Consider the following 10,659-nt stretch of genomic DNA (forward strand, 5'->3'; position numbering starts at 1 on the left):
TGAATCTCACAATATTTTTTTTCAGCCATCTAAAGTAAACTGATATGAATTCTTCTATGGAGCATAATGAAAAGAACACTTCAGGCAACTGTTTATATTTTTGCTTGCTACTTATACTGCATATATCACTCTTGTTTTCTTTCAAAGTCCTTTTTTCCCCTTTACAGTTCTTGTCTTCTTTACTTGTAGGTTAAATAGTGACCGTTTGAACAATGCACATCTTTATTAAGTCTCTAGCTCTGATTACATGCCTTTCAAACTTGCAGCATTTGCCTTCACCTGGAAGATAAACTGAAACCTAAATATGTGATTTTCTCCGAGTAGGAATAATGGAGGCTTAAAGAAAGTATTACATACCATATCGACCTCAGAAATACTGTCCAAGCTTTCAACCTGTACATCCACCCCAACTGGAATTGCAGGGCCTGTGATAGAATGAGATTTAGACATGTAAATACTGTCCCTTTATATCATCTAACTTCAGTTAGTTTCATAAAATAGTGTGCAAAACATTTTTTAGCCTATATTGTATTTTTTGGTACTTCAGGGTCTATGGAGAGGCAGACTGTGAGCAATGAGCCAAACATCCCTCTAAACACTAAATCTGCTTCTTGTTTCCATGCCCCAAGCAGGGATGCTATGAGCCAAATCCTATTCCACTAATTTGTTGCCTAAGTGTGATTTTATTCTACCCTGCTTCACTCTCTGAAAATCATGAATGTAAAGGTGGTGGGTCTCTTCCCCATCACTGCTTTTGGTGATTCAGTCTCAAGGTAAAGATAAGAGGACAATATAAAAGTAAACAAGATAGCAGTTTTGTAGGGGCTCAGGCTGGGTGGAAAAGTATCACACTTGGACACAATTATGAGTGGCTTTAGAACTGGCTCCATCATCCATAGCCTTAGTGAAGCACTTTAGAAAGATTCCCAGCAGAACCAGTCCATTCCAAATCATAGCTCTTTATGTTGAAATCCAACCCAAAAAACAAGAGCATAATAAGGAGAAACCATAGTCGCTGTGATCTCACTGAGTTTTTCATTCCCTTTGTTATCAGCAATGAGACAAGCTCTATTAACCTTTTCTGAATCTTTGGGAACTCTTCATCATTTTCTTTCAAATGGCCACATTTTCTTTGCCTGTCACCCAATGATCATTTGGAGATTATTAAAAAAGAATCAATGATTTTTCAAAGGAATTCTAAAGCAAATGGTCAGATAATCCACAAAGAGCAAATAAGCAGATATCACTCCATCACTAAATCAAACGCTGGTGTTATTAGACACTATTTATCCCAGTATCACAGTGGGCAATTGCTTACATGAAGTAAATCCCATTTAGGCTCTATTTTACACCTTATACTTTCATAGATTTTTTTTTCCTCTGTCTTCTCTTCTTGTTCCTTTTTTCACTGTGGATAATCTCCTCTATCTACCAATTCTCTCCCTTTCTCATGCAAATCAGAAGAGTTCCAACCAGAAGGACTGAGAAAGTCCCACTCCAGGGCCCCAGGAGATTAGAAACATCAAAATTCATCAGTCACAGGAGGAAATTTAAACAAGTCTCCCACACCCTGGCTGGATGCTCTAAACACTGGGATTAGGAAAGAAAATCATCACCTCTTTTTCTCCTCCAGCAAACTTGTTGTTATGCAGGACCTTTGAGAACACTTACTGGATTGAGACCTGCAGGCCAGATAGCTAAATCCTCAGTAGAGTTTAGGCATGAATGAGTGGGAGTTGGGGTTGGACTACTCTGCGACAGTCTACGCTGGATGCGGCAGTGGCGGGTCCCTGAAAAAAATGAGATTGTGCATATCTCACCTGTCCTTCATCTACCCACTACTCCCTGACACTCCGAACCAGAATTTGACTATCAAGAATGCTCTGGATGTTGGAGACTGAGAGCACAAAAGTGGGTCCAAAGGGATAAGCCCAGAGTGATTCACCAACAAACATATTTCTGGGTCTGAATCATGCCTGCAGAGGGAGGTGGGCAAGCTGTGCTTGACACTTTTTGCACCAGAACTAATTGCCACCATGGTATAGACCAGTGGTTCTCAACCTTGTTAGACTCAAGGCACACCTTGGAAATGTCAGCTCTTATCTTGCACTCATTTTTTGACCACAGAAAAATAAAATCAATTCTTCTGTTGCAAAGAATGCAGAAAGACCACAGCATGGCAGAATGGGTTTGACAGAACAGATTCCTATTTGAAATCTTTGGGTTTATCTGGTGAATCGTATGTAACAACCTGCAGGTTCCTTGGAACACAAGTTGTAACAGGGATGATCCAGAGGCTGACGCCAGGAAGCTCAATGTAGTTGAAGAATTTCACAATAGCTCTGAGCATAGGCTGTACTGCACGGCTGCAGAGCACACAGCTCTTCTGATAAAGATCCAAGTTCTTGAAGTCCAAATGGAGTCCCTTTATTATTGCACACAGCACTGTGCATGAGACAGTGGATGAGAACCACAGCTAAGAATGTGTGATTTAAAGCATCACCCACAGAGCAAAGAGAACAGACAAAATGAAGGGACTCAGCCCCCCTGCACATTTGGATCTCCAGTCAAAGAAACTGGCAGCAATAGAAGGAAGAGCTGATCCTGAATACATAGCAGACAAGGATGAGAAAATGAAGGTAAACTTTTTCTATTACCTCACTGAGACAAAGGACAGAGAAATGAATGGAACACCTTTACCTGAGGGGTCAAACACATTAGAGCAGCTGATGAAGGCTTTTTATATGTACTTTGACCCCAGAAGAAAGGAGACTGAGGAAAGATAGTTTTGTTTTGTTTTTTAACCCAGAATCAGGATCCAGAACAAGAAAGAGATCATTATATTACAGGGCTGATAATACTGGCATCCACATGTGATTTTGGGAACCTAACAGACTCCCTTATTAGAGAGAAAAGTATTTATGGGACATCTGATCCTAAGCTAAGGGATTTTTGAGAGCAGCTAATCTGATTCTGGAAAAATGTATCCAAATTTCACAAGCAGCTGAATCTTCAAACAATTGCTGGTGTGGAACAAATACACAGGGACAATTTAAAGGGACCCAGGAGGCCGAACAAAGATAGGCCACTGGGAATGCAGTCCCCAGGCTCCAGTGCTGGTACTGTGGGATGCAGCATGCTTGAAAAGAAGGGGAAGTGCTCTGCTTATGGGAAAAGATGCCTGGGCTATCAGAAACAGAACCATTTTGTGTCTCAGTGCCACAACAATCCCAAAAGAAATAAAGCCACAATACATTCAGGAGGGGAGGACAATTACATTTTTGATAAGGAAGATGAGGTCTTCTCTATGACTTAAGCAGATCCAAATACTCTGAACATACATGCACTACAGAAGACAGCCACTAAGCAATCCTCTGCTATATCTGCAGCTATGTTAATATGGAGCAACAACCAGTACAATTTCAACTCAATTGTGGAGCCAGCTGCAATGTAATTCCTGCAAAACTACTCATCAGTAATATCAGATTGGAGACATGTGAGCAGATACTGGTGATGTACAGTAAAACAACTATATAAGCAGTGGGTAAATGCAGACCATCAATACAAAATCCATGGAACAGAAAACAAAATCACCTGGAATTCATAGTGGTCAACACTGAAGAATGCCATCCACTGTTAGGCAGTGAATTAGTGCAAACCATAGACCTGATCTCAGTGCAACACCATAATATCCTTCACATGAGACAAGAGGGAGGAAGCACAAATGGTCCCTGGCAGATGTTTTTCAGGAGTAGAAAGATGTATTTCAGGGAGACAGACACCCAGAGGAAAAGCTCAAGTTAGAAATAGGCCCACAAATACAGCCTATGTTCTGGCAGTCTTACAGAGTACCACTAGCCCTGATGGAGCCACTCAAAGAGGAACTAACAAGCCTAACAAGAAGGGGCATTATCAAACCAGTGAAAATGAGCACCAGTGAAAATCAGCAGCTTGGCAGTGATAAGAAAACCATCTGGAGAACTGAGGATCTGGATTGATCCAAAAACCTCTGAACAGGGCATTGAAAAGAAGCTATTATCCATTGCCCACTCTCAAAGACATACTGCCTGAACTATCGAGGGTAAAAGTGTTCATGGTTTATGGTGTAAAAAAAATGGGTTCTGGCATATTGAGCTAGATGCATCCTGACTTCAAACTTATGGGCAGGATCCTTTGGAAAGCCAGTCTGATGGGGAGAGGAGTCCAGGAGAGCTGGCTGTACTTTAAATAAACCTTACTGAGAGTGCAGGAACAAACCATCCTGATGCACAGGAAAACTAGCAAGTATGGCAGGAGACCAGCCTGGCTAAGCAGGGAACTCTTCAGTAAAGTAAATCACAAAAGGGAAGCTTATAAGAAATGGAAACTTGGACAAACAACTAGGGAGGAGCATAAGAGTATTGCTCGGGCATGCAGGGTTGAAGTCAGGAAGGCCAAAGCACAATTCAGGTTGCAGTTAGCAAGGGATGTGAAGGTTAACAAGAAGGGCTTCTACAAGTATGTCAGTAACAAGGTGAAGATGAGGGAAAATGTGGTTCCCACACTGAATGGGGGAGGCAACTTTGTGACAGAGGATGCAGAAAAGGCTGAAGTGCTCAGTGCCTTTTTTGCCTCAGTCTCAGCTCCCAGACTACTGCACCAGGCAGCACAGTTTGGGAAGGAAGTGAGCAACAGTGGCGAAAGAACAGGTTAGGGACTATTTAGAAAAGCTGGACATATACAAGTCCATGGGGCTGGATGGGATGCACCTGAGGTTGCAGAGGGAGTTGGCTGATGAGACTGCACAGCCACTGACCATCATCTTTAAAAATTCATGGTAATTGGGAGAGGGCCCAGATGATTGGAAAAGGGCAAATGTCCACATTTAAGAAAGGGAAAAAGGAGGCTCCAGGGAACTAAAGTCCAGCCAGTCTCACCTCAGTCCCTGGAAAAATCATGGAGCAGATGCTCAAGGAATCCATTTCTAAGCACTTGGAGGAAGAGAAGGGGGTTAGGAACAGACAGCATGGATAAGTCACAAAGGGTAAGTTATGCCTGACCAACCTGATTGCCTTCTATGATGAGATGACTGGGTCTGTGGATGTGGGAAAACAAGTGGATGTGGTATACTTGATTTTAGCAAGGCTTTGATGCAGTTTTCCACAACATTCTTGCAGGCAAGCCAAGGAATTCTGGGCTGGATGAATGGACTGTAAGGTAGATAGAAAACTGGCATCAAGTGGAGTGCCCCAGGGGTCAGTCCTGGGCCCAGTTGTGTTCAATGTTTTCATCAACGACCTGGAAGATGGCATACAGTGCACCCTCAGCAAGTCTGTGGATGACTCCAAGCTTTGGGGAGTAGTAGATATGCTGGAGGGTAGGGCTAGGATTCAGTGACCTAGACAAATTGGAGGATTGGGCCAAAAGGAATCTCATGAGGTTCAACAAGGACAAGTGCAAAGTTCTGCACTTAGAACTTTCCCAAGCACCAGTACAGGCTGGGGGCCGACTGGCTGGGCAGCAGCTCTGCAGAAAAAGACCTGGGGGTTACAGTGGGCAATAAGCTAAATATGAGCCAGCAGTGTGCCCTTGTTGCCAAGAAGGCTAATGGCATACTGGGCTGCATTGATAGGTGTGTTGCCAGTAGTTCAAGGGAAGTGACTATTTCCCTTTATTCAGCAGTGGTGAGGCCACATCTGGAGTACCGTGTTCAGTTTTGGGCTCCCCACTACAGAAAGGATGTGGACAAATTGGAGAGAGTCCAGTGGAGGGCAACAATTTTTGTGCCTCACCATTTTTGTTGCCCTCCTCTGGACTCTCTCCAATTTGTCCACATCTTTTCTGTTGTGGGGAGCCCAAAGCTAAACATGGTACTCCAGTTCTGACCTCACCAGTGCTGAATAGAGGAGAATAATCACTAGGCCTGTGCAAAGCGGCTAGTATTCGCTTCGGATTCAGATTTGGCCAATTTGGGGGACAGTGATTCGATTTGGTGATTTGAATCACTGTCCTGAATCAATTCAGCCAAATCTGATTCAGAGATTTGACTGCAGCCGAATTGGCTGACTCTCCAAATCGACCCCAACCGCCACCCACTCTCAATGGCTGCCCCACCTGCTCTCTCAGTTCCTGGCTCTTTAAAAAAAAAAGCCTGTACTTACTGGCTGCTGCCAGGCAGGGGGACAATCCTCGCTGCCCCCCCGCTGCATGGGGGGGCTCTGCCACAAGCCCCACAACCCCTGCCTGCTCTCCATTCCCCCCATGGCCGCCCCCCCTGGCCCCAGTGTCCCAACTCTTTAAAAAAATAAAAAAGCCCCGCACTCACCAGCTCCTGACAGGTGGAGGGGCGATCCCTGCTGTCCCCCACTGCCCTGTGCTGCATGAGGGGCTCTGCCACGAGCCCCCAGAAGCCCCAAGGCCATTGCAGCAGCTGGTGAGTGGGTTTTTTCTTTGGGTTTTTTTTTTTTTTAAGGGCCAGGAACTAGGGTGGGCGGGGTAGCCATGGGGGGGCTAGAAGAGTGGGCAAGGGTCAGGGGGCTTATGACACAGCCCCCCAAGCAGTGGGGGGCAGCAGGGATCACCCCCCAGCCTGGCAGAAGCTGGTAAGTAGGGGATTTTTTTTTTTAAAGAGCTGAGAGAGCAGGGCAGCCATGGGGGGAGCTGGGAGAGCGGGCGGGGGTCAGGGAGCACTCAGGGGGTCTGGGAGACCAAGCAGGGGATGGGGCCTGGCAGGGGTCCCCCCATAGTCCCCTCCCCCCTCAAAACAGTGAAAGTTTCGACATTTTGCCCATAGGCTATAATGGTGAATCACGAAAATGCCTAAACCTTTGTCATTTCTTGCCTGATTCAGGTGAAAATTGTAGGCATGGTAGACTCTTCTGAGGGTATGAAGCCTACCCAGTTTCTAGAAAATAGGTGCAGAGGTTTCTGGGAAACTGCACCTCAAACTGTTCAAAGCAAAACATGTGACACTTGCTGGCAGCGGCAGCCTTCTGTCATCTGACACACAGATCCGGGGGCCCGTACCACCAGGAGGGCTGCAGGGCTGCTCCAGACTCCTCCCAGGGTGCAGGCCCCCGGATCTGCCCTGGATGACAGGAGGCTACTGCTGCCGCCGCTACCTGGGACCGGTGCTGGGCGCAGCCCGTGGCCAGTGCCAGGGAAGACTGATGCTGCCGCTGGCCCCAGGCAGCAGCAGCAGCCTCCTGTCATCCGGCATGCAGATCCGGGGCCCCGCACCCCCGGGAGGGCTGCAGGGCTGTGCCGGAGCTCTGTGGGGCTGGCAGAGCCAGTCAGAGTGCAGCCCTGGCTCTCCCCACCTCCCACAGCTGAGCTGAGCTCTGAGCAGCATCGCAGCCCCTTGGAGCTCAGCCCAGCGGTAGGAGGCGGGCAGAGCCAGGACTGCGCTCCACCTCCTGCTGGCTGGCTGAGCGCCATGGGGATGTGAAGCTGGTCGGAACAGCCTGGCAGCGGAAGAGAGAGCGAGCCAGGGCTGCACTCCACCTCCCGCCGCCCAGCTGAGGTCCATGAGGCTACAGAGCCACTCAGAGCACAGCCCTGGCTCTCCCCTGCCTCCCGCCACTGGGCTGCTTCAAAACTAAACGTTTTGAAACTTTTGAATTGTTTTGAGTGCCCTCATTTCATTTCAAAGCTGTTTCAAAGCTTTTTGTTTCTTTTCTATTTCACTGTTTCGAGCTTGAAACTCGTCAAAACAGCTTTGAAACGAAACACTTGGCAAAATTTTGCACAGCCCTACTCCCCAGCCAGTCAGCCCCCAGCCTGTACCAGTGCATGGGATCAGCTACCCTCCAGCTTTTCTTGTTACCCTTCCCATCCCTTGCTAGCTGCGACTCCAATTGCGTTTGGCTTTTCTGACTTCATCCCTGAGTGCCTGAGCATGGAGAAGAATGGAAATAGGTAACAGAAAGAGAAGCTTCAGTCTCATGATATCCAAACATGACCTTGGGAAGAGGTTGGGACAGATCTGTTTGTGTTCAATGACAGAAACTATATGGTCACATTAGATTATTACTCCAGGTTGTGAAAGGTGGTCCATCTCAAGGACACTTAAACAAATACAGTAATCAGGAAACTGAACACACACCGCCAGGTATGACATACCCACTACTTTGTATTCAGACAATGGGCCCCAATATACAGCAGAGGAATTCAAAAGATTTAGCACAAAATGGGAGTTTGAAAACAAGACTTCTTCCCCAGGGCATTGACAGAGCAATGGGAAGGTAGAATCAGCTGTCAGGATAGCAAAAAGGCTCATGGAAAGGGCAAAAAGGACAGATGTGATCCTTATCTGGCTTTGTTGAACCATCACAATACCCCTCTCAGGGACTTGATAGTAGGCCAGCCCAGATACTGATGGGGTGAAGAATCAGGACGCTACTTCCCATGAAGAACAGCCTCCTGCAACCAGATGGGGGGAAAACAGGCAACACACGGCAGCTGCTAATAGAACGGTAGGACAGACAAGCAGCATATTACAGCAGAAGAGCTAAGAACCTGAGGCAGCACGGAGCACACAGCTCTTATAATAAAGATCCAAATTCTTGAAATCCAAATAAAGTCCCTTTGTTATTGCACAGTGCTGTGCATGAAATAATGTGTAGGTGTTCCCACACCTAATACCACTAATATTATGCAGTACCCCAAAGCATCCTTAAAAGGATCTCAGACCACCCCAGGGTGCCTTGGAGCCAGAATCACTGGTGTAGACAACCCTGTAGAAGCCTGTGGCTCTTTGCTGATGGAAATATAGGTACCTAGGAACTTAAACACCTCTAGGGTTAAGTAGCTGCTGAGTGGGGTTTTAGAATCTAAAATTTGGACTTGTGCACCTGCAGTAGCAGTTAAATGGCATTTAGGGGCTCCTATACATGTGCCCGATGCCTGCTCCAATGCATTCTAATTAAAACGCATCAAGCAGACTCAATTAACTGAGTCTGCTGGAGTGTGCTAATTAGTATGCTCCAGAAGCTTCAGCATTACATGTATTCAGTGTCCCCGCTCTTCAAAATGATGGTGGGGGTGCTTTAACTAAAGATCATTTGACAAGCTTTAGTTAAAGTGCCTCTGCCACCATTTTGAGGCACAAGATACTGAATACACGTGGTGCTGCGGGTGCCTTAATTAGAGCGGCTCCCAAGAGCCGCTCTAATTAAAGCACCCACCCCCATGCACTTGTAAAGACACCCTAGGTGCATAAATACTTTTGTGGAACTAGCCACATAAGATCTAACCACATCTAGTGCATCACCTAGGCCAATCTGGATTGTGATCTTGATCGAGGTCTCTGACTACTAGTCTTTTTTCCACAAAAAGAAAGCATGAAATTTTGCAAATTGAGCATTTTAAATAAATCATAATTGCTCACAGTTGTATACATATCACTTGTGTTCAGATGCTAGCTCTGGTGGATGCATATTGGCACAATTAGAGAGAGGCCCACACACATTTGTTTGCTGCCATTTGGGTGTTTGGTGGATTCTGTCCTCATAAAAAAAGATTCTATTTGGAAAACTGATTCATGTGACAGACAGAGCTGCTCAGAAATGTCCAGCCAAATGTTTCTCCACCTGACAACTCCAATGCACTGAGATTGATGCACCCTTTAGGAATGTATCTTTTTTAATTAACCTTCTGAGCCAAACCAGACACATTGGTGATGGGGTCCTGCCTGGTTCCCTGACTGCTTGCCAGCCTGGTCTGCTCCTGGGCAGTCCTCAGACAGTCACCCAAGTCCCTGGGCTTTCAAGCTCTACAACTCCCTGGGCACTTCCTTTCTCTTCAGCAGTTTGCTAGAAGGGTTGCAAAGGAGACAGGCACCCAGAAGCCCTAGGGAGCCTTGGCTCCTAAGCTGTCCTCAGCACTTACTGGGTGAGCTACTACAGAGCTAGGGCTCTCATTGATCCTGGTCTGCTACAGAGCTAGGAAGTCCAAGGAGCTGGCACTGGAACCGAGACAAAATTTGTCTTAAATTCCCTTCAGATTAGAATGTGCGACTGTCCTTCGCACAAAGCAGAACTTTGAAGGCTGTGTATCAGACAACTCAGATTTCATAGATTTCATAGACATTAGGGCTGAAAGGGACCTCGGAAGATCATCGAGTCCAGCCCCCTGCCCAAAGGGCAGGAAGTCATCTGGGGTCATAGGATCCCAGCAAGATAAGCATCCAGTTTGCTCTTGAAGGTGTTCAATGTAGGCGCTTGAACCACCTCCGGTGGCAGGCTGTTCCAGACCTTGGGGGCTCGGACGGTAAAGAAATTCTTCCTTATGTCCAGCCTGAAACAGTCTTGTAGTAGTTTATGACCATTCAACCTAGTCGTCATCCCTTGGGGCGCGCTGGTGAACAAACGTTTCCCCCAGATACTGGTGGTCACCCCTAATAAACTTATAGGTGGCCATCAGATCACCCCTGAGCCTGTGCTTTTCCAGGCTAAAGAGCCCCAGGGCTCTCAGCCTGTCATCGTAGGGTCTGCTTCCCTGACCTCTGATCATGCGCGTGGCTCTTCTCTGGACTCTCTCAAGCTTCTCCACATCCTTTTTGAATTGTGGAGCCCAAAACTGGACACAGTACTCCAGCTGCGGCCTCACCAAGGCCGAGTACAAGGGGAGAATGACGTCCCGGGATTTGCTTGAGAAGCATCTATGGATGCAAGCCAGCGT

The 10,659-nt window shown here is 46.7% G+C and overlaps 1 protein-coding gene across 4 annotated transcripts in view; it reads right to left on the bottom strand.

The window, feature by feature from the left end:
- LOC102373987 (gamma-aminobutyric acid receptor subunit rho-2) overlaps window positions 1–10,659 on the bottom strand; it is a 67,747-nt gene that overhangs the window by 20,078 nt on the left and 37,010 nt on the right. For all 4 annotated transcript variants that reach the window (XM_006024571.1, XM_006024570.1, XM_014520360.1 and 1 more), the window contains exon 2: window positions 358–425. In XM_006024571.1, the coding sequence (XP_006024633.1) occupies window positions 358–425 (68 nt within the window). The remainder of the gene's footprint in view (window positions 1–357; window positions 426–10,659) is intronic.

The sequence above is a fragment of the Alligator sinensis genome, unplaced genomic scaffold (genome assembly GCF_000455745.1).
Source record: "Alligator sinensis unplaced genomic scaffold, ASM45574v1 scaffold658_1, whole genome shotgun sequence".
NCBI classification, from domain to species: domain Eukaryota; kingdom Metazoa; phylum Chordata; order Crocodylia; family Alligatoridae; genus Alligator; species Alligator sinensis.